Raw genomic sequence first — 24,364 nt, 5'->3', positions numbered from 1 at the left:
GTCTATCCAACTATGAAATGGGGACAATGCCTACCTCTAAGAGATGGTTTGACGATTATATAAGACATGTAAAGTGCCTAATATAGGGAGTGGTGGTAAAAGAATAATTTGTCCCATACCTCCCAGGGACCAGAAGTGCTCACTCTTGTGACAGATGGATTGAACATCTTCAGTTTTCAGAGAACCTCTGGGGCCTGTGTGTTCTTCATTCTGGAAGCAGAAGCCCACTCCCTTTGGGGATGGTTGTGTGGCCCCTGGGCCCTGATCCTGCATTTCTCAGAATTGTTGTTCCTCTGTATGAAATATAAGCTCAATGCTGTTGCTTGAATAATTCAAGTAGAAAGAAGAAAGCAATATATCTAAATAATATTTTATGTAATATGTGATTTAAATATGTATTAAAACTAAATTAATGTTAAATATTGTAAGTTGATGTTTGGCCATTTTATATATATCCACAGCCCTAAGAGTTCATGTATTCTAACTGTCTAAAAAAACTTTGTTTTGGTATCCTCATTGAAAAATGGGGAATCCTCTTTATAAAAACAAAGAGCTCAAGGTTGACACAGCTCGATGGGGGTTAAGGACCTTCTGAGGGAAGATAAGAATTTCTGGGCAAAAGTTGTGACACAAAGAGAGCCCATGTCCTCTGTGTCCACTTTGGTCCCCACAGTCGCCCTGGTACCTGTGTGTATCACCGCCACAGTTCTCCAGCCCTGCTGTCTGCTACAGCAGCCCCTGTTCAGACTGGAGGAGGTCTTAGATCCAGGCCTCCCTCAGCCACAAGCCTGTCCCTGACTTGCTGACAAGGGTGGCTGTCTGTGCCTTCCCATCTTGCCCAGGGGAATATTTTTGAAGCCTGGTTGCAGTAGGCAGAGGAGGAGGGTTGGATAATCCTTACTTCCCTTCTATTCCCATTCCCCTCATTTAAGGATGTAGAAAGTACAGTTCAGAGAAAAGGGGTCGCTTACCTAAGGTTGCACAGTTAGTGACAGTCCTGGGCCTGGAACCCACATCTCCCAGTTCACAGCCTTTCCCAAGCCCCACACCTCTGCTCTGGATCAGACCTGATTCCTTTATTTTCCTGGGCTGGTTTTTTCCACCACCCCGAAAACCTCGAAATGGCTTTTGACTACTTTCATTGTCTGTGAGCACAAGGAACACACTTGGAATACTCAAACCCACAAGAAACATAAAAATCATGCAATATCTTTTAGTATCAATTGTGGATTATTTTTGTATGTAGACATATGAACAGATAGTTAAAATGCAATGTGATATTTGTTTTACTAGAAGGATGTTCAGGATGCTGTGGGAACCCTGAAGAGGGAATAATTAACTCTTCCTAAGGGAAATCAACCCTGCTTCTCAAAGGTGGAACATTTGAACAAGTTTGGAAGGATGAATAGGAGTTTATCTGAAAAGGAGTGGGGCAGCAAGAAAGAGTATTTTAGGGAGAGGGAACAGCACTTTCACAAACATAGAGTTATGCAGAGGTTTGGTGCACTTAGGGATAGCAGAGGTATTTAGCATGGCAAGGACATAGGGTGTGTGGCAGGTGAAGCTAGAGATGAGACTAGAGAGAGTTAAGGCCAACTGGGAAAGGGCCTTGAGTGACAAGCTGAGGATTTTGGTCTTTAAGGCCAGGGGAGGTACAGGATGTGTGATGAGGCCTTGTCTCATCTATTCAGTTATTTCTCTCTTTCTCATGATGATAATGAGGCTGTATGACTATGACAAATGTTTGAGCATCTGGTACCAGGGAGTCGGAAACCTTGTGGAAATTATTTTCAACAATTAGAACAGCATTTCTGACCTGGGAATAGATGAGGAGGATCTTCCCTGGGCAGCCAGGTGGTAGGGAGGGACAGTCACGTGATGCCCCTGGATGATGCCACCTGTAGAGAGCATCCTTCTCCACCACTGGCCGCTGTTCTTGACAGGCAGGAGAGTATCTAGGAGATTGCAGATCCAGTTCTGTCATTAAAGTCCATGGCTCTGTGGAGGCTAGGGGAGGGTTTTTTTGGGGGCGGGGGAACGGAGTGGTAGGTGGGGGAAAGAAGAGTATTAAAATATTATTTTGCATGATTTTGTAGATTTTGATTTTTCCAGAATATATCAGTTATCTTTTGCTGCATAAAAAACCACTCCAAAACTTAGTGGTTAAAACAACAACCAAGCTTTATTTATGATTCTACAGGTTGAGGGTTTGGGCTGGGATGCTCTGGGTAGTTCTTCTGGGCTGGGCTGGGCTGGGCTAATCTCTGCTGTGCTTACCCATGTCTCTGTTCAGCTGGTGGGTCAGTTGGGGCTACCTGGTTTGTGACGGCTGCAGATGGGACACCTGAGACAACTGAGGCCTCTCTCCACATGGTTTCTCATCTTCCAGCAGTCTAACCTGGGGTTGTTCACGTGGTAGTCTTAGAGTTCTGAGAGCGAGAGCAGAGTCATAAAGCCACTTGAGGTCTAGGCTTAGAACTTACTCAGTGTCATTTTTGCTGCATTCTGTTGGCCAATGCAGGTCACAAGGGCAGCCTAGCTTCAAAGGATAGAGAAGACTCCACTTTTAATGGATAGGATTGCAAGGCATGGACACAGGGAGGAGGAGAATTTGTGACCACTTTTTCAATCTCCCTCTCAGACTATCTGACTTTCATCACCTGGGAGAGTTGATAATTGAGGTTATTGCCCTACGATGAATGGCATAGGAGAAATCTTTTGAATTCAAAGTCAACATTCATGGAGGATGACGTGAATTCTCAAGTATTGTTTAATTCAGTCCTCATAGCAACTCTTGTTTTTCCTTTCTATTTTACATATGAAGAAACTGGGGCACAGAGGAGTTAAGTGAGATTAAGTGACTTGCCCAACCAAGGTCGCTGAGTGGTAGACCTGGTGTTTGGGCTTAAGTTTGTTTGCCTGCAAGTCTAGAGCAACTGCCATTGTATCATTTTGGTGATATGGGGCAGAGAAGACTGTGGTGGTTATTGCTGCATGCACTGGCATAGCCAGCCCCTTTTCAGGTTGTCCTCATCCCTGGGCGCAGGCACCTGGCCCTCCTCAGGAAGCTCATCTCATTGTACCCAGTGGGCTGAGTGCCAGTGGGGTGGACCTGAAGTACTACAATCTCCAGGGTGGCAGTGTCATGCTGCTTATATAGTTCAGGAGTCCACCATGCTGATGAATGTGTTGGAGACTGCTGCATTTCTCTGGGGAGAGGGGAGTAGGACAAGATGTTCATGTTCACGGGTGAAACATACATATATGTGGTGCAACCAACATGGACTGGGTGGAGAAGGCCCAGCAAAACCTCTTTGAGCCCCAGAGGCAGACCAATTGGTATTGGTTGTAACAAGAGAAGAATACCCCTAGATGAGCAGGCAGGGAGTCCTTGCCTTTCTCTGGCTAGAACCTTCTTGGAAGCTCTAGCTTTGAGATCTTTAAAGTAATTCTACTACACAGTAATGTAAATGGCTGGAGCTGTGCCCTGGGCTAAACTGACCCCTTTGAACTTAGCCAGTAGTGGGAACTAGGCTCTCAGGACTGTGGAATGCAGAGTGGGAGCAGCAGGAAGGCACCTGATTATCAGAACTGGAGCAGGGTTGGGCCTGTAGTAACATGGCTTGTAGGGAGGAAAGGGATGTAGGATCAGGCGAAGATGAGGATGTGGGAGTTCTGTAGGGCAGGCCGCTAATTGGATGGTCATGTCCAGAGTACCTAGATGGTAAGTGCAGGCTGTGGCATCAAACATACTTCATTTTGGCACAAGTGGTATTGGTACATACCTTGGTGTTGTGTATTAGAAAGCCTTGTGTCTAGGTCCTATGTTATGTATTATCTGCAATGTTGCCCTGACTTTGCTATCTTTCCCACCTTCTCCCAGAGCTCATCTCCTGTCCTGGGTGTAAGCGAGTATACCTTACCAGGGATGTAACTGAACATTTTTTTGCTGCAGTGCTTTTCTTCTGAGCAATCCAAGATGGCCAGGGTAAGTCAGGACAAGCAAAGAAACAGCTGATCCTGTTCAGAAATCTGTGGGACCCCTGTCCATAAGTCTGTCTGGCCACCCATCACTCCATCTGACTTGTTACCCTTCCACCAGTTTGCCTAATCATCCATCCATCCATCCATCCATCCATCCATCCATCCATCCATACTTCTATTCAGAAGAGAACCAAAATGTTTCAGTTGGGGAAGCAAAATTGGGGTGTTTTCTCTCTCTTATAGCTCTTACTGAAAACTGTGGGTACTAAGCTTTTATTCCCCACCCTCCACCCACCCTGGCACACTGAGTTGAAACTCATGCACCAGCCTGGATTAAATGGGTTTATCAATTATGCTTATATTTAACGACTAATGCCTGAGTTTCTGAAATTTCACATCACTTACTGACTGGTATCCCTTCTGTTCCTTTCTCCACTGGGTTATCCTTGCCCACTACATTTTATTCATTTGCCATTTTACTTACTTGCACCTGTATTAAATTCTTACTGAATGTCTGATATGCCAGGGCCTGTTCTGGGTGCTAGGAAGACAGAGACCCATGTCTCTACCCTCAAGGACTTCATAGTTTGGTTAGTAAAACTTGTATTTCTCCTCTTTTTCCTTTTTCTTGCTGTGGGTTTGTCAGATCCCAGTGTGAGGACAAAGCTGTCAGAATCCACATCAGTTTGGTGGCCTGTATTATTCAGGCACAGACAGACTAATTTTTCTTCTTCTCTACCTTTTATATCAGCCCTGCATGATATTTGCTGACCAAATGAATGAACATTTATACTAGAAGAAGGCTAGGGACTCTTGGTCCTGGCAAGCCCCAGCAGTGGAAACACAGCTCTGAGAGTTGGTCCATCTTACTTTTTCCTAGCTGTATATGATCATCTTTTTGTGTACTCACATAGCTGCAGCTTCTTCCTCTCCATAGGCACATTGAAGTTTTTGCTTTCGCCTGTGCTTTCCATTTTCCTCCCTTGTCTGCCTGGTGAACTTCTACTTGTCATTCAATATCCAACTGAAATGTCACCTCTTTATGGAACCTTTCCTGGCCCCTCCTAGATGGAACTCCTGGAAACCTCGCTTTGCTTCCTTAGCACTTGGTGCATCCTTTCATCACAGCATTACCTACTGAATGTCTGCCACCCCGTCCAGGCTGTGTGTACCTTGAGAGCAGATCCTTGCCTTATTCATCTGCGTATCCTCAGCTTCAGCACAGGACTTGTGTGAATAGCTCCTGAGGGCAGTACTCTTAGTCACAAAGGGTGCTTTCCCTCACATGCCCCTGCATGTCACTCCCAGGCAGCTCTCCAGAATTGACTGCACTCCAAAATAGTGGAGGAACAGCCCTGCAGGACCCCAGTCCCTAGGGTATTTACCACTCATAAAAGCAGGCCCAAATGATGAAGATACTGTCAGTAATTCCAGAACTCTCTACCTCTAGAACTGCTCCGAGTGCAAGGAGAAGAGGGCGGCACACATCCTCTGTACCTACTGCAACCGCTGGCTGTGCAGCTCCTGCACGGAGGAGCACCGGCATGGCCCTGCCCCTGGGGGCCCACCCTTTCCCCGGACCCAGAAGGGATCTCCAGGTATCACTCCTCACCCTCTCCACTAGCTCACATGCCCTTAAGTAGTAGCGAACCATAGAATCTTTGGAGAATAGCTCTCTGACCACGTTTTCCTGCTGGGGGTGAGGGTAGGGGTGGTCTCAGAGCCTTTCCTGAAGGAAAGCTGTCCCCTGTAGAGTCACATCACAGTGTAAGCTCACTCTAGGCTCTCCCTGCTGGGGGGGGCAGCCGGGGCGTGGGTGAGGATGGGTGAGGGGGTGCAGGGAGGAATAGTCTCGAATTACCACGGAAGCTAATTGAGTTCCCTATCTTTCACCTCTGTTTCAAGCAAGCAGCCCTCACTTCTGTTTAGTTACTTGATTAATTCAGCAGCCTGGATCACAGTTTGTCCATTTATCCATCCAGCACCATCTGTTTTAAGTGACAGTCTTCTTGAAAGTCTTTTCTCAAGGCCCTTGAACTGTGAGAAGGGTTTTACCTTCGTCAGACAGGAACCAAAGTTCATGACCCATGTGATCTGGTCTGGAGCCTGGCAAGGTTGGGTAGCTTGTTTCAGCCTCACCATAACAGAATGCTGGTTAATGAGGAGATTTAGGTTGAGTTTTGGAGGACTCACTATTCTGCAGGAGATCCGTGTGCAGCAGGTAGCAAGCACCTTCCTCAGGCCCACCAGGTGGTGGGATGCCTGGGGCTTGATGGCCAGGTATTTCTGGACAGCTGGGCAAATCCAGCCAGTCTAAGCCTGCCTTCCTCCTTGTGTTCCTGGAGCCTCACTGGCCCAGAGAGAGGCCTCTCTTACTTTGCACCACCTTCCCTCCAAGCTCTGTGTCTTCCGTGTCCATAGAGGGCTGAGGGATGCTCAGTGGAACTTAAACTAAGGGGTTTTCCTGAGCTAGAGAAGCCTACTTTCTCCGTGTTCTCTGGCAGGAGTGAATGCTGGTTCTGGAGACCTCGCCTTGTACTGTCCTCTACACACACAGGAAGTGCTCAAGCTATTCTGCGAGACCTGTGACGTGCTCACATGCCATAGCTGCCTCATGGTGGAACACAAAGAGCACAGGTGGGGCCGGCTGGCTGCCCAAAGGGGAACCGGGAGGGCCCTGGACTCTCTACCTGTGAGAGCGCTGCGCTCCCAGTACATCAAAATCCTCTCCCAATCCTCTCCCTGCTCAAGCCAACCTTCAGCCCCTGGGCTGAAGTTTTTCCCTGTTCCTGTTGTGGGCTTTCTCTGGAGAAGGCCTGAAGGGCCAAGAGTCTCTGACTCACTACATGTAACCCCAGCCTCCACGGACCTGGCTGAGACAATGCACTGTGGGGATTCTCACTTGGCTGGTGTGCTCAGAATAAGACTCAGTCCTCCTCAGCTTTTTCTCTGCCTCCTACTCTAGGTGTAGACATCTTGAAGAAGTTTTGCAAAACCAGAGGATGCTTCTGGAAAGTGTGACTACACAGGTGGCGCATAAGAAATGTAGTCTACAGGCATCTGCAAAGCAAATTGAGGACAGGTAACATCGGCTAGCCCCTTGCCAGCACTGGAAATGCTCTGTTCCCTCTCATCCTGGGTCACAGTACTAGGATGGAGTACTTATGAGGAAGACATGCAGACATTGGCATATGTCCTGGCCTTAGAGGTCTCAGGGCCAGGGAGGGGGTTTTGGGTCATCACTTGGTGAATGGGGCCAAGCTAGGTCAGGATGATCACGGTGAGCCTGGGCTAAAGTACCTGCCTTCTGGAAATGGCCATGCACTAGCCAAAGATAGGTGCTTAAGAACAAGGGCACAGGGTAGATATGGGGGACGAGAGTGCTGCTTATCATGTGGGTACAAGTCAGTGGCAATCTACCCTTTATCACCCCTTTCCCAGTGTTTTCCATATAAACCTACACATGACATGAAATCATCCGTATTTTCTGTGGAAAGAGAAATAAGTATGTACTGAGAGATCATCACGACAGGCACTGGATTGGGCATCATGCATGCATCATTTTGATCAATTCTTATAATTCTTTGAGTTGGGGTTATCTCCATTCTGCTGATGAGGAGGCTAAGGTTCAGAGAGGTTAGGTGACTTGTCTGAGATCACACAGCTAGTCAGAGACTGAGCTGGGTTTGGAAGCTAGGTCTATGTGGCTTCAAAGCCCATGTTTGGTTTTTTTTAATGGCTTTTTAAAAAGTTTATTTATTTTATTTTTATTTATTTTTGGCTGTGTTGGGTCTTTGTTGCTACAGGCGGGCTTTCTCTAGTTGCGGCAAGCGGGGGCTACTCTTCATTGCGGTGGCTTCTCTTGTTGCGGAGCACGGGCTCCAGAGCACAGGCTCGGTAGTTGTGGCGCACGGGCTTAGTTGCTCCGCAGCATGTGGGACCTTCCCGGACCAGGGCTCGAACCTGTGTCCCCTGCACTGGCAGGCGAATTCTTAACCGCTGCGCCACTAGGGAAGCCCTTAATGGCTTTTTAAAATGGCTTTAATGACTTTATATATAATTTATATACCATAAAATTGCCCTTTTAAAATGTACAATTTAGGGCCTCCCTGGTGGCGCAAGTGGTTGAGAGTCCGCCTGCCGATGCAGGGGATACGGGTTCGTGCCCCGGTCTGGGAGGATCCCATATGCCGCGGAGCGGCTGGGCCCGTGAGCCATGGCCGCTGAGCCTGCGCGTCCGGAGCCTGTGCTCCGCAACGGGGGAGACCACAACAGTGAGAGGCCCGCATACCGCAAAAAAAAAAAAAAAAAAGTACAATTCAGTGAGGGTTTTTTTTTTGCATATTCATAGAGCTATACAACCATTATTACTGTCTATGTTTTTTTTTTAATATATAAATTTATTTATTTATTTATTTTTAGCTGTGTTGGGTCTTCGTTGCTGCGCGTGGGCTTTCTCTAGTTGCGGCAAGCGGGGGCTACTCTTTGTTGTGGTGTGTGGGCTTCTCATTGCGGTGGCTTCTCTTGTTGCAGAGCACAGGCTCTAGGCGCACGGGCTCAGTAGTTTTGGTGCACGGGCTTAGTTGCTTCGCGGCATGTGGGATCTTCCTGGGTCAGGGCTCGAACCCTTGTCCCCTGCATTGGCAGGTGGATTCTTAACCACTGTGCCACCAGGGAAGTCCCCTACTGTCTACTTTTTTTTTTTTTTTTTTTTTTCGGTATGCGGGCCTCTCACTGCTGTGGCCTCTCCCGTTGCGGAGCACAGGCTCCGCGGCCATGACTCAGGCTCAGTGGCCCCGCCGCCCCGCGGCATGTGAGATCTTCCCGGGCCGGGGCGCGAACCTGTGTCCTCTGCATCGGCAAGCAGACGCTCACCCACTGTGCCACCAGGGAAGCCCTCTACTGTCTACTTTTGAAAGACCCTTTTTATCACCCTAAAAAGAAACCCCATACACATTAGTAGTCACTCCCCATTCACCGTGCAACATCCTCAGCCCTTGGCAACCATTAGTCTACTTTCTGTCTCTACCTATGCTCTTTTTACTGCATGATGCTGTTTAGTGGAGTGTTCCCCCTTTTAATAAAACAACAGATTACATGAAGTCATATCTGTACTCACTCTCTCTGTCCTGCCTCTAGTGCTGTGTGAACTGGTGAGCTACTGGGTTGACCTGGGCGTGGCCCTGCAGTTTACCTGGAGAAAACTGCGTTGAACTTTGGGCCATTGTCCCACTTAGATCAAGTGGGCTGGGTTGTACAAAGAGTGGATTGGGTGGTGGAGGAAGGTTCTTGTTTCTTTACATTTGGTACCTGGTGGGCCCTGATCTCAGTAGGCAGCCTCCACACTGTAGGTGCTTACATTTGCTGTCTGTAGGCCCTCATAGGCCTGGGGGGAAGGGCTCACCATGCTCTGTCTCATCCTGTTGTTTACAGGATTTTTGAGGTGAAGCATCAGCACAGGAAGGTGGAAAACCAGATCAAAATGGCCAAGATGGTTCTGATGAACGAGCTGAACAAACAGGCCAATGGGCTCATAGAGGAGCTGGAGGTATATGTGAGCAGATGGATGGGTTCTGTTCTCTCCCTGGGGCAGAAACCAGGCACATATCAACCTTGTCTCAGGGCTCAGAGATGCCTGGGCTAGAATTCAGATGTGTAGTTTCCATAGCTCTCTGCTGCTCCCTGTATCTTAAAATGTCCAGTCTAATTTTGGGAAGTTGGCTCATTAAGGGCTAGAGAATCAGATCAAACTCCCATTAATGCTGTGGCAGTAAGGCAACTGCCTTTCCGGACTATGCAGGGTTATAACCTTGAAAGAGACATGAAACAAGCTATGCCCAAGAGATGCAGACATTCATTCATTTTCTCATTCATTTATTAGCCATTCCATGTTTGTACTATAAAATCTACCTACCCTGTCTCCCTCCCTCCCTCCATCCCTCCCTACATCCCTCAGCAGCCCATGTCCTCTCAGGGGTGCAGTTTCATCTGATTCCATCTGTGTTTACACTGATACACACAGACCACCAGACTTCCCAAGCATGTGGCCTGCAGTCCAAGAACAGGATCAGGGACTCTGTCTTCTCTCTTCATAACCAGGGCATTACTAATGAAAGGAAGCGGAAGCTGGAGCAGCAGTTACAGAGCATCATGGTTCTCAACCGTCAATTTGAGCATGTGCAGAATTTCATTAATTGGGCTGTCTGCAGCAAAACCAGCATCCCTTTCCTTTTCAGCAAAGAGCTGGTAAGAAGAACTCCCACTCCTCAATCACTGACTTTGGGTTAGTAAGTGAAAACCATCTTTGACCAAACCCCACAGTGCAAAGGACCCAGGTGCTGGAATAGACCTGCCTTCCTCCAAGCAACTCAGCTGGGAAGTTCTGTAGTTCTGTCTTAGGTCATGGATCCAGACATTAATACTAGCAGTGTGCTGAACATTCCATAGGAAGTTATTTGGGTTTAAATGGGGCCTAAGAGGAAAGGAGGAGTTGAGGATTACATTGAAGTGTTGGGCTTGGGAGGGTGGTGATCCCCAGGAAAAGAAGCAAGAGTTTTGAAGGATGTTGATGGGGTTTATATTTGGATATGTTGAAGCGAAGGTGCCTATAGGGCATCTAAAGGGAGCTATCCCAAATCTGTTTTGATAGATGGGTCCGGAAATCAGAAGAAAAGTCAGGGTTAGAGAGAGAGAGAGAGATGTGGGAGTCACTGGGATATCAATGATATTGGAAGAGTGTGTGAAGGAAGAAGAGAAGAACAAATCTGGGGCCCAGGGAAATGCCATCATTTTCACATAGAGGAAGAAGATGAGTGAAAGAGATGAGAAGCAAGCATCAGAGGTGAGAGGAGAAATAGGAGAGTGTGGTGCACAGAAATTAACAGAGTTTCAAATTTTAAGTAATCAATGTTATCATTGCTACATAGGTGAAAGGGCATGAGGAGTGAAGCGAAGCCTTGAGATCTGGGAATCAGGAGGTCCCTGGTAATCTTTTTTGAAAGACAGTCCCACAAAGTAGAAGGGTCAAAAGCTAGAATGAGGAAGCTGAGGATGGGAGGTGAGGAAGTAGAGACAGAAGTGAAAAGAAGGGAAGTAAGAAGGCAGCTTGAGAAGGAGACAGGGTTGGAATACTTTTTTAAAGAAAGACATTTGCACATGTTTATTTGGGAGAAGTGGTTGAAGGTAGAAGAGACGTGTGGTAGAGGAAGCATACTGGAAGGGCAGAAAGAAGTGGGATCTACAGTGAACTGGTTGACCTTAAACAAGAGGCACTCCTTTCCTCTGAGATGGGAGGACAGGAAGGTGACAATATAATGTAGTTAAGTTTGGAGATAGGAGGGATACAAGTTTGAGGGAATTTGTCTTTTATGGGTTTTTTTCACCCTCTGTGAAGTAGGAGGTGATAATGAGAGGGTTAGGCATTGGGTAAATGACATTGAGGAGAGAAGTAAAAATTTTAGATAGTCATTAAGGACCATGGAAGAGGAAGCTGACAAGATAGGAAGTGACAAGAAGAAGGACTGAAAGGTACCCCTGAGGGTAATGATCAGTGTAGCGACCCCAGATAACATGGCTTTGGGATGGCTGGATTGACCCAAGGTCAGACATTGGGGATGGGAAGGGAACTAAGGCACTAGTGACATTGTTACTGAAAATGATGGGGAAGCTGGGACGGCCCTAGGGACTGAGGGAGCAGGGCTTGGGGAGTCCAGTGAGGCTGAAGAGCTTGCTCAGAAAGAGTGAGAGCTGCTTATGATCAGGGGGTAGGTTGTTGGAGTTTAAGGTCTCATAGGTAGAATGGTTCTAGATGATGAAAATGGTCTAGATATGGTGAGTGAACTGAAGAGAGAGGTGAAGGTGATTTACATTAAAGAGATCAAGGAAGTAAGAGACCAAGATGTTGATTAGGACATTGGTTAACTAGATGTTGTCAGGGTAGTTGGATACTTGCCAAAGTCCTAGATAAATGGGAGAGTTAGTGGTAGGAGATAGATGAAAGGGATGAGGGAGGAAGAGGGCAGTTGACTAGGATGTAATGGAGTTTTACAAGTGGATGGAAGGACAGCTATGGGGAACTCAGACAATGTCTGCCCCCATTGGCTTTTCATGTGAGATTATGGTAGAATGAAAGGAACACTCTTGAGAGGCTGCCAGGCAAGTGATATTCTGAGGGAGAATTAAAATCATTTGAGGCCTGGAAGAGATAAGAATGTAGGCTTTCCATAAGCCTCAGTAAGAAGAAGGGGTCAGTAGGGGTGGGGGAAAGCAGAGGAATGTGAAGATACTAAGGTGTAAGGAAATAAGCAAGCATATGGGGGAGGACCACAGGCTAAACAGCCATGACTTTGGCCTTCAACTTGTCCAAAGAGTGAGGGAGAGGACGTTGTCGTTCAGGCACAAGATGCCCAAAGAAATGACCTTTGGTGCTGTTGTCAGATTGTGTTTCAGATGCAGCGATTGCTGGAGACCAATTGTAACACAGATCCTGGTTCCCCTTGGAGTATCAGATTCACTTGGGAGCCTAACTTCTGGACCAAGCAGCTGGCTTCCCTTGGTGAGCCCAGGGCCTACTCTGTGGGCCTGTGCATGATTGCTAAGAACACATATAGACCACCTGCTTAGCTTACTGGGTAGATCAGCCTATGCCCAAGAGAAAGCACTCCCTGAGACTGCCAGTGGTCATGGAGTCATTCAGCAAACCTGAATGACTGGGGGTGATGAGGGTAGGGTTGGCGTGGGGGTGGGGAGAGTTGATAGCTTAAATAGCAATGGCAATATAGGACTTTTGTAACAGGACCAGTTGAGATCTGAGCTTCCTATTCTGCATGAATGTCCCTGTTCCCTTGTTTTCATCGCTAGAAGAGGAGACAAGACAGTGGCCCTACTCTCCAGAAAGCTGTATGGCAGTGCACATGTGTGGGGGCACAAACAGAGGTATTTCAGCGACACAGAGAGGAGACAGACAGTGTCACACATGTCCTTTGGCATTGAGATATAAGCAGATAATTCATGACCTTGTGCATTTTTCTTCCCTGCTGCAATAACTTGCTGGCATTCAGTCTTTAGGAAGAATGTAGACAACTTGAAGTTGTGCCTGTGTTGACAACCTAGTGGTAGGTTTGTTCAACTAATGGCCAACTGCTGCCTTCATCCGGGCTGTTATTCTCAGTGAAAGTGTTTTGAACTTAACAGAGTGATAAATGATATATTTAGGTTTATTTGTTTGCTTCCCTTACCCTTTTGATTTCATTCAACAGACCTTTGGTGAGCACCTGCTCTGAGTCAGGCCCCCCCCTGGCCACCAAGTGACCAAAGGTGAATAAAACACACGTCCTGCCCTCAGGACACTTGGTCTTCCCCTAGATAAGCCTGAGATGAGCTGAAGGAGCCGTTAGCCGGAAACAGCAGTAGATACCATCTACTCACACGTGAGGGCCCGGGGGCCTCTGTCCGCAGCCCGGGCACCTGGCATGGACCCTGATGTCAGAGCCTCCCCACTCTCTTCCGTCCTACTCGCCCAACACACAGTTCCCCAGAACCGTATTTGAAGACTTGCTCATTTGTCCCGGGGATGAATCTCCTTTGCCACTTTCCAGCACACTCCTTCTTCTTCCCCAGTGTGGATTTTTTTTTGGTCTGAGTCTGTCTTGGGCTATTCTGGTAAAAAAGAAGTAGGTGCTCTTTGAGGGAGCCCGTGGTTCCTCTAGTGAGATACAAACAGAGTCAGGACGGAGCATCTGGTAAAAGCTGAGCTAATATCTAAGTGTCCCAGGCCCCCAAAGCAGGTCTATATAGGTCCAATTGCTGGAAGCATTCTAGACTGAGTCTTGGGGGTCAGGGGTTGAATTTCTTAATCTCTGCATCTGGTACAAGTTTTTTTGAATGCTATCCTTCGGTCCCAGGAGTGGGAGGTAGCAGAGGGGGAACAACTGCAGATTACCTTTGGAACACTCCCTATTCTGAATTTTTAGGCTGTATAACTACGGAGGGTGGACAACTGTCCCCGGCAGATACTCCTGCTTATGGAAGCCTACAGGGACCATCATCTTTTTATCAAAGCCACCAGTCCCCAGGGGCTCAGCAGGAGACTCTCAACCATCCCTCACGCAAGTTCCAGCCTCCAGCACTGTGCTCCTCCTCTGTGTGCTGCTCCCACTGCTCCCCAGTCTCACCCTCCGTCAAAGGCCAGGTCCCGCCTCCCAGCGTACACCCAGCCCACAGCTTTAGGCAGCCCTCTGACACGGTGCCCCAACAGCTGAGGTCACTGCAGTGCTCCCCACTGCTGCCCAGGGAAAAAGAACTGCCCTGCCGTCCTCATCCACCAAAGCTACTTCAACCCTGGCTGGAAACCCAGCCCCCTGCAGAGCAAGAGAGCACATCCCAGCGGCTGGGGCAGCAGCTGACTTCCCAGCCCGTGTGCATCGTCCCCCCGCAGGATGTTCAGCAAGGAGCCCATGCCCCGCCCACCTTTCAGACACCCTCTGTCCAGGTGCAGTTGGGCCACCACCAGAAGCTGAAGCTCAGCCACTTTCAGCAGCAGCCGCCGCCTCCGCCCCAACAGCAGCCACCCCCACCTCTCCCTCCATCTCAGCATCTGGCTTCTAGTCAGCACGAGAGCCCTCCTGGGCCTGCCTGTTCCCAGAATGTGGACATAATGCACCACAAGTTTGAGCTGGAGGAAATGCAGAAGGACCTGGAGCTTCTCCTTCAGGCTCAACAGCCCAGCCTGCAGCTGAGTCAGGCCAAATCACCTCAGCATCTTCAGCAAACCATCGTGGGGCAGATCAACTACATTGTGAGGCAGCCGGCGCCCGTCCAGTCCCAGAGCCAGGAGGACACAGTGCAGGTAAGCCTCAGGGTGGCCTGGAACACATACTCTCCCTAGGACAGTGCAGGAAACACAGCCTCCCAGTCACCGGGGGGCACAAGAGCACAGTTTCTTCATTTTAGGGTGGCCTTGAACTCAGCCCTCACAATTCAAGACTGCTCCGGGCTCCACCTCCCATCTCAGGAAAGCTCCAGAGAACACAGTACTTAGCCCCAACATAGATCTGGGCTTGATACTGTCCAGAGTGGCCTGGCTTAGCGCTGTCCTCCTGGGTGACACAAGGCACCTTGTCCATGAATGGAACTTCCTGAGCTGTGCTGGACTCTAGCTAGTGCCAGGGCAGAAGGGAGGCTGTCTCTTAACCTTTGTAACCTCACTTGCCTTGCTGTAACTTGTGTATCCCAGACAGGGGGAAGGGCATTGAGGGTGTGCCCTACATGCTGGTGGGCAGCAACTTCATAACACTGAACAGATAGAGACTTAGAGTTCATTCCGAGCCTACTAAGCTAGGAATGTTTTATATACACTATGTCATTTGTCCTATCAACAGTGTTGTTATGTAGGCATTACCATCTGTTTTTCTAGGTGCAGAAGTGGAGGTCAGAGAGGGCAAGCAGTTTGCTTAGAGATCATAAAACGTTGAGTGGTAGATCCAAGACTTGGATCCAGGCCTGCTGACTCTGAAATGCCACAGAGGAGGCCTTGTTCTCTCCCTGGGGGGATTATGAAGGCTGCTCCTCTCTTTTCTCAGCTAAGAGACAATTGAAGAGGTGCAGTTTGTGCCTCTGGGATTTTTGCAGCACTCCACATCTTCATCCTTAACTCTTGCTTTTCTTTGTTCCCAGAGCTTCCCGTTCCAGCCCCTTCCTCCTCCTCTCTCACTTTTTTCATAGTGGTTTTCCTTTAAACATGTAACCACATTTATATCTTCAAAGCAGCTCTACAGACTTTTACTTTATTACAAAATATAAGGCCTCACATTTATGCTTCAGCACTGACAGCTTCAGATCATGCTTCAAATGTCTTCCTCTGAGGCTCAGTTCCTTTGAGGGGATGTGGAATAATCCTTATGATGGCAGAGAAGGGTCTAGGGTTTATAGAGGACCATGAACTCTTTAAATGTAAGTCAAAACTGTTATGATTGCTCAGGTGAATATGACAGAGTTAGCTCATAATTCTTGCTTTGGGTTCCGTCCTAAGATTGTCATATTAGGAAGAATTTAGATAAGACTATCTTTCTTTCTGAAAAAATGTCAAGCAGTTCACAATGTGTAGGTGGTAACAACGGGCAGTGCAGGGTGGGCATTAGCCTTTGCTGCTGCTGCTACTCTTTGCGGTAAAACCCACCCAAGTTCTTATTTTCTTCTCCAGGCTACAGATGAGTCCCCAGCATCTGAAGGCCCAAAGCCAATTCTCCCTCTTGACAAGAATACTGCTGCTAACTTACCCCAGGCATCTGGGGAAGAAACTCCTCACAGTGTTCCCCCACTGGACAGCGCCATCCAGCACTCCTCTCCGAATGTGGTGAGAAAGGTACTAACGGAGCCTGCTTTCGCTGACCATACGGGACCCACTGCCAGTCAAGACCCCAGGGGCCTGGATGAGGATGATGGGGTGGGGGGAGGAGTGTCCCTGTTCCATCCCTGGATGTTACACAGCCCTGACTCATGCCTTCTGTCCTAATGAGTCTGCAAGGTCCTCCTCTACCCCATTTCCACCCACATACACTAAAAATGGGAGCAACTGAGCTCCATTTAGAGAGGAAGGGGAAAGGGAAAGAAAGCCAACTTATTGAACACTCACTCTGTACCTAGAACTGTGCATGGTGCTTCACAGGGTGATTTCACTTAACCTTCCCAACAGTACTGTGAGGTGGGCACCCCAATTTTATGGCTAAGGAAACTGAGATCCAGGGTCCTACAGCTAGTACATAAGAGGGCTAAGGTTTATTTAAAATGAGAATCCAAAGCCTGAACTTTCTCCTGTCTGCAATGAATGAAAATGGGGAAAATGTTTTATGTGGTCCCACAATCCAAAGTTCGTTGACCTTAGACTTTGGATTAATGGAATTTATTGGGTGAGTGCTCTACAAGGATATCCTGCAGAGGTAGCTGAGCATCTAGGGGCACTGGGATCTCTTGGAGATAAGCTGTTGGAGCCCTTCCTGTCCATCTACCTCCCTGCTGGTGGAAGCGTTCATGGCAATAACCCAGAATCCCACAACTCCTCAGCTGTCCTACTCTAACCCCTGCCCTTCATCCCTACCCTGGTCATCCTCCTAGCTGGAAGCTCAGTGCTGTGCCATGCCTTCCCATCAGCCCTCCATGTGTTCCTTGGCCCTGTTCCACTTATCCAATTGCCTTTTCTGGTCTAGTCCCCTCAACCTTCCTGGTACTTCCACTCAGCCCTGTACCTGAAACTCTGTCAGCTGTTCTCTATCCTTCCAGCCTGCACCCTCGGTCCTGCAGCATCCCTTAGGCTATACAACTCCAGTTCCACTAGTTGTTCTGTGTACCTACCCATCATCATGTTTCTCCCAGCAGCACCATTGCCATATATGTCTCAGATCAGTCTAACTCAGTGATACTTGAGAAGAGAATTTTAAAAAGTAAGAGACGGCAAAAATGAAGTGTTAACTTGGAAATCCCTTGAAGTCTGGGCAGGCCTCTGGTACTGATGGCTTTTTGTCTATGCCCATCCTGCCCTATCCTTTTGAAAATTGTCTGGCCTAGAAGCCATGGAGATGCTGTCAATTGGTCCTTTGTGGCTCTTAGTGGTTTACATTCTTACACCTGGGGTCGATACCTATCCATCCAACCATCCATCTATCCACCCATTTATGTATTCACTCAATGTTCAAAAAATATATGTTAATCTCCTATTATATGCCAAATATTTTTCTAGGTGTCAGACACACATTGGTGAATAAGAGTCTCACACTGGAGCTTATATTCTAGTGGGAGAGATAGTTAAACAAGCAACAACAATGAAGTATGATAAAGTGCTGTGATAGTCATTGGGGTGTATAGAAGGAGCACCTAACTCTGGGAGGAGGGACTGTTCACAGACTTCCTAGAGGACATGGTTTTAAGCTGAGATTTGAAGGAGGAGAAGTTAGGCTGGTGAAGGAGGGATGGGGGAAAGGCTAGAATAAATAGTCAAAGGGAATGGCAAGGAGGAGGTCCAGAAGTGAGAGAAAGCCTGGGGTACTTAGGGGGTTTCAGATGACTTGGCTCGGTAGGAACATGAGATGTACTGGAGAATGGGAGTGATTGAAACCAGAGTGGTTGGAAGGCCTTGTAAATTATGCTCTGGAGTTGGGATTCAGTCTTGGGGGTTGTGAGGCGTGAATGAAGGATTTCTAGTGGGGAGGGACATGGTTTGAATTAAATTTTAGAAAGGTCACTTTAGTTGTAGTGAGAGAGACCAAGAGAGTACAGAGGAGACATAGGAGAAGTTGAATGAAATCAGGTAATGATGGGAATGATGAGGCAGTACGGACTTCACGAGATCAGATCACAGGAGCTTTTGGGCTTGGAGTCTGACTGGCAATGGGAAGTGAGGGAAAGACAGTCCAAGGTGTGTCTTAGCTCACTGAGTTGCCATTCACCTGAGATGGGAGCATGGGAAGAAAAGCATATTTGGGGGGGAGGAAAACGTTAAGTTTTGAATTGTTGGTGTTCTCCTGTGGAAGTTACATTACAAGATGAACATAAGATGAATGGAAGGCAGCTAGGTTTAGAGGTCAGTAGGAAGCATGGGCATTGCCAGGGCTCAACTGGTAGTGGGAGCCACGCTGAAAATGCTTCTGCTTATTTAATGAGTCTCAGTTCTGCTCCTCCACCCAGTACAGAGGAAAGGAGGTGAGCCACATGCAAGCATGGAGTCTGTGCTGCCTGTGTAAGTGGCCCACAGGGCGCTCTGAGCAGTGAGGGGAGGGGATGCTGCCCTCCTGTGTGGCTGCAGGGTGGCAGTGGGGTTAAAGAAGATCCTAAGAACTCTAACTTCTCATTTTGAGCTGCCCCTGGCCATTAACCTGGGTTCATGCAGAGGTGTGGAGGGGCAAGTGGCCTGACATTTTTCAGATGTTTTGTAGGCTTCTTTGTGGCTTGGACTCCCAGAAAAAGGAACCTCAAGGTTGCCATCCTGGCCCAGAGGAGCCTTTGGGTCTACTTGACTGAGAGAGGTACTGCTTATACACAAAGCTCCTGAAATAAGAAAAAGGGCTTTCTTTTTGAGGGAATTCATTGCCTTGAATCTGGGATCGGGCAGGGTGGGGGTATGAAGGTCAAGGTTACCAAGCAACATTTTGAGCATCTTATTGTTGATTGATAATATTTTGTATAGCATTTTCTACTTTTTTCATAGGTTTTTACATGGATTATTCCATTTTATCTCTTTGTTTATCCTAGCAATACTATGAGGAAGCCACTTTCTTACTCCCCTTTGAAAGATGTGGAAACTGAGACACAGAGAGGTTCAGTGATCACCTAAGAGTTACACAGCCAACTATTGGCAGTGTTAGGACCAGAGCACAGGTTCCTGCCTCAACCCTGTGTTCAATGATTAGGTTAAATTGCCTGCCTCTCCCTGTGCACTGCAGTGGGAGAACTAGGACTCCATGTGGCCTCTCACCTGCTGGATTTTCCTATCTTTATACTCTCTGAAGTAGCCTTGAAGAGGCCTTGCTGGGGAGAGGTCTTAGGACCCAGCCTAGTTTGGTCTTGGCTATCTTTATCTGGTAAAGGCATTTAGCCCCCAGCCCACTCCTCAGCCTATACTGGCCTGTGAGTGCTGGGGGACGGGGGACGTCAGAAGTCTTATCTGAGGCCACAGACGAGAGGCACCGCTCTGTGTGTTCCACAGGGACCTAGTCATGCTCGGAGCTGCTTTGTGTCACCACATGGAGGACTTTTGTTACAGCTGAGCAGCTGTGCACAAGTACCTAGGAGCTGGTACTAAATAAGCTGATGGTGAAAACAGATTGCTGCTGAAAATGAGAAGTGAAAGTTCTAGAATGGGTTTTCTAGCGGCTTGAGCTCTGCAGTCTCGGGAACATTTTATCCCACCACCTTCCCTGCCTCCAGCAGGACGTTTCTGTATGAACTTGGACATTCGTTTGGCACTAGCTGTTGCCTAAGCCTCCTAATCTTGGTTCAGCCACTCTGAAGAAAGACGATGAAGAAAGACAACTCTGCAACAGGACCCCTTTAAATCCCAAGTGAAACTGGAAGCCGTTTCGATGGCTTCATTTCAAACTTCTTAACTAGTCAACTGCTGAAAAATACACACATTCCTTTCATCAAAACACTCATGGAGTCAAGGCTGTACACATCACAGAGAGCCCTATCTGAACCCCAGTTCACTTGCAAGAGGGACCTCTTTTCTGCTCATAATGTGGCCCCAGATCTTCAACAAAGGACTCTGAGGCCACCAAGATGCTGCTCAAGGCTTGAGAGGAGCCTTTGATGTATTTTCAGCAAATGATACAGAAGTAGTAAGCATTCCTGTGGTCCAGATTATTAAGAGTGATGCAGAAGAGTCAAGGATAATGACTCAGATGAATAGCGTTTATGCTATTATCAAAGCATTTTGATGCCTGAGCTCTTGATTTGATTCTTAAAACTCAGTGAGATTTACATTAACCTCTAGAGGAGGAAATTAAAGCCCAGACATGGAAAATGATTTGCTTAAATACATACTTTAAACCTTGACATAAGTGAATATTAGGCATCCCACCTTCACAGTCTCCAAATACACTGCTATGGACCAGGTCATGGGTTCTCAGCCTTAGCAACCATCTTTTCCTCATAGTCTGCCACTGACAGCAGCCTTTCTCAGAATGTTCCCAGGGCCTGGTGAGGCTTTCTTAGGGCATAACCTGTGTCCAGTTAACATGTGCAGAACTGTACAGAGATGTGCTCTGTCCAACAGAGCTAACACTCCCCAGGTCTGGCTCCCTGAATTCTGTACTCTCTAGGAAGCCCGTCTCCTTCATTCTAACCTGATTTTATTCACAGACCAAACCCAAGATCTTTGTCTAGGTCTCCTGGTTCGTGTGAAAGCAGGTTCTTGTTCCTAGGCCTTAAATTTCCTTAACCCAGCCTGGGAAAAATACCTCTGGCCTAATTTTTCCTAGTCTCCAAAATTTGGGTTTTGACGATTCTACTCATTCTGGCTTTTACTTCAGATTTACTGGAATCCACTTATTCTTTTCCTCTTCCTTCCACCTCAGACTCTGGGATCCTCTTTGCTTTTTCCATCTTCTTGTATCATCAGGGCACTGGGCAGTCTTCATTTCTTCTCTCTTCACCAGCCATGATTGTTTTCCCGTTTGACTTTGGTCAGTTAGCAGATATCAACATAGTTACATCTATAGCAAGAGCCTTACTTCATACAAGAGTATTTTGTTGAGCTGGAGGGGCACTCACCATCAGCAAGAGCAACTTTCCTATTAAAAATCAACTTGTGAAACCACTTGCAAGAAAAGTTAGTTTCCCCCTCAGCTATCTGATTCAGCTGTGTCAAGATCTGCTGCTGTTAAACCAGTCTACTTAATCTGAAGCTGTTGAAATTCTCAAGTATCCCAAGGATTTAATTCACAAATCTATTTACCTCCATCCTTGTCTCCTTATCTGTTTCCTTCAGCCAGGGTGAAGGCCTTCAATATGTTTCCAAAACATGACACATTGGTCTCTTCTTCTACTGTACATTTACATGGTGATGAGTTTTTGACAAGTTTAACTTCTAGAACAAAAACCTGAAAGCAGAAGTGAGCAGGCAAAGCTTCAGAGCAGCAACAAGAACAGATGTCACAAACCTCACTCATTATATTCTATATGAGACTATAAGCCTCATCTAGTCAGCATTCTTGATCTAGCAAGCTTAGTTATATGGTTTTCTTTGGAAATTTTTAGTTTTCCTATATTATAGCAGTAAGCAGAGTAAAAGCAGGAAGTCAGGACTTCTATAATGGCAGCTAACAACAGGGGAGAAGGTAAGAAACTTCACCTGGAAATGTGCCACGATGTGAAGTCATTCACTGAAAGGACAAGCTAAGCCCTACATTCCTAGAAGTTCCCTAAAGCACCAATGAACTACAGAACACCCCAGCAATAGAGGTTCATCAAAGATCTTTTACGTCACTAAGAAATGGTCTCATTAGGCATCATGTGCTCTGTTTAGTAAGACAGGGTAGTGTGTAAAGCATTTGAAAAATACTCCCCTTCAAAATAATTTTTTTTTTTTTTTTTTTTTGCGGTACATGGGCCTCTCACTGTTGTGGCCTCTCCTGTTGCGGAGCACAGGCTCCGGACGCGCAGGCTCAGCGGCCATGGCTCACGGGCCCAGCCGCTCCGTGGCATGTGGGACCCTCCCAGACTGGGGCACAAACCCGCGCCCCCTGCATCGGCAGGCAGACCCCCAACCACTGTGCCGCCAGGGAAGCCCCAAAATAATATTTTAAAGCTAACTGCATTTTGTTATCGAAAGAGATGTTTCAGATATCTGGAAAATTGACTTCTGTGGAACACCACCCTATCTGTGCTACTTTATCCCCAGCAATATTATCTTTCTGTAACAACCTGAAATTTGTATTAAACTCAGGGTATGTGCACCAAGTGTCTGTTTATTGACTTCTTAATCACATCATAATAGGGCACTAGCTTTCTACCTAATGGCACAAAATCAAGACCAGCCAGCAGATTTCTAAGTCTGGGCCCAGTCGGATTCCTTTATAAGCTTGGAAAATTTGGGTAATCACTCTGTGTCTCAATTTCCCTTCCTGTTAAAATGAAAGAACAATGTTTTCTCTGAGTTTTGACAACATCTTGTGGCAATCATTAGAATGGCAATACAGGCACATTGAACTCCAGAAAAAGATCTGGGTGGTGAGAATGGGGAGAGGAAAGGCAGCAGGTAACAGAACACAGATCAACAGGATTAGATGGGTAAAGGACTACATAGGTGACTAGGAGAAGAGGTTGAAAGTCATACAATTCAGACAGGTCACAGGTCAGGCAGGTGGCAAACAGAGATAAAGAGACAGAGATAAAGAGATAAGAGACAAGGAGAACAAAAGGACAGGGACATACAATTTGGGAGGAGAGAAAATTAGGGGCAAGTAAGGAGATACTAGGTCATGGAGGTAAGAGGGAGCTCCCTTCATAAGTCAAAGATGACCTGAGCTGATTACCAGAGTATGTTTTTTGCATTTTTGACTTTTCTTCCTCCCTGAACTAGAAAATAGTTTATTTTTACTTGCAAACCTCAAAATACTTATTTTCCCTCATGAAATCTGAAGGTTTTATATGTGAAGATGAAGTCAAGGTGCCAGTTAAGCTTGGTGGTGTCAGTGATTGCCCTATACAGACTTTCCAGCTGGCCATACCCTTTCACCTTCTCTCATTTGACCTCTGAACAATCCTGGGTGTTGGAGAGGGCAGGTGGCATCATCTCCATTGACATATGAGCTCCTCCTGTGTGTGAGGCGCCAAATGTCAGAAACTTGGTCACACTCCCAAGTCCTTCTCCACCCCCAGTATGTTCTCAAGAAGACTCTTCCTTCCAGGCCCTAGAGACTCAGCCTGCTTTCCTGGCCCTGAAAGTTGGCCCTCCCCTTGCCCCCCTACTCACCTTGTAGCAGGATAGGATGGAGGGTCTCAACTCCTCTCTTTCTTCCTGTACATGAAATAAGGACCCTTTGTTTTAGTATTTTGTAGCTCTTCACTCCAGAGAGCCAGATGAAGTATCAAAAATAACTAACACACAGCATAATAGGTTCCAGAAATGCCACTGTATTTGCATAGCCTATAGATATGGGACTGGGGCCGGCTTCCTCATAGCACTCTCTCTGAGTCCTTTCTCAGAATTTCCCTATAGATGTTTCCCAGGTTCTTGTTACTGTTACAGAGCTTTATACCACTTACTGATAGCCTTGGCCTCCTTGAGGTTGGCTGTAGATATGGACAGGAAAGAGACCAGTCTAGTCTTCAGTATCTTAGGACATGTTACCGACCTCATGCCGTCTGCTAGGTGTTGTGGGAGCAGGTCCAGCAGGCGCAGCTCAAAATAAGCTGCCACAGAGTTTCTACGATTCTTCCATGGCTCAATCTGCATGCCCTCTCTTCTCTATCATTATATTAACTCACATTTCATGATGTGCAATAAGTGATCAGGAAAGGGGAGTCGGTATCATACAAATGTGATCTCTACCCCTAATCTGGAAAGTTTTGTGTTTGGGGATTTAATCTTGTGCATATCTTGTGACATACAGCACCTGACCATTATTACTCAGAATGGTCCCAGAGGGATTTTGGTGCTCTTAATGCTTGGCACCAAGGACCTCACTGAGAGTCATCTATGTAGATGAGATGACTGCATTAAATATACATGTCAAATAGGGAAAAGGTGAAAGAGTCCAGCTCAAAGGATTAGACAGTCATATATTACAAAAGGGAATGCAATGATCATTGGTTATTCTTATCCAAAGATAAGGAAATACAGAATATTAGAGAGCTATGTTAGTGCATTACCAGGACAACAAGAGGATGC

At 47.0% G+C, this 24,364-nt stretch overlaps 1 protein-coding gene across 5 annotated transcripts in view; it reads left to right on the top strand.

Moving 5' to 3' along the window:
* Window positions 1-24,364, top strand: part of TRIM66 (tripartite motif containing 66) — a 60,083-nt gene that overhangs the window by 18,801 nt on the left and 16,918 nt on the right. For all 5 annotated transcript variants that reach the window (XM_060105003.1, XM_060105002.1, XM_060105001.1 and 2 more), the window contains 9 exons: window positions 3,884-3,988; window positions 5,435-5,582; window positions 6,489-6,621; window positions 6,950-7,066; window positions 9,418-9,532; window positions 10,084-10,230; window positions 12,421-12,538; window positions 13,956-14,830; window positions 16,184-16,345. In XM_060105003.1, the coding sequence (XP_059960986.1) occupies window positions 3,980-3,988; window positions 5,435-5,582; window positions 6,489-6,621; window positions 6,950-7,066; window positions 9,418-9,532; window positions 10,084-10,230; window positions 12,421-12,538; window positions 13,956-14,830; window positions 16,184-16,345 (1,824 nt within the window). In that variant the 5' untranslated portion in view covers window positions 3,884-3,979. The remainder of the gene's footprint in view (window positions 1-3,883; window positions 3,989-5,434; window positions 5,583-6,488; window positions 6,622-6,949; window positions 7,067-9,417; window positions 9,533-10,083; window positions 10,231-12,420; window positions 12,539-13,955; window positions 14,831-16,183; window positions 16,346-24,364) is intronic.

This window comes from Mesoplodon densirostris, chromosome 7 (assembly GCF_025265405.1).
Source record: "Mesoplodon densirostris isolate mMesDen1 chromosome 7, mMesDen1 primary haplotype, whole genome shotgun sequence".
Taxonomy (NCBI): domain Eukaryota; kingdom Metazoa; phylum Chordata; class Mammalia; order Artiodactyla; family Ziphiidae; genus Mesoplodon; species Mesoplodon densirostris.
The sequence above is the reverse complement of the archived record's forward strand: the minus strand, read 5'-3'. Positions and strand labels throughout refer to the sequence as shown.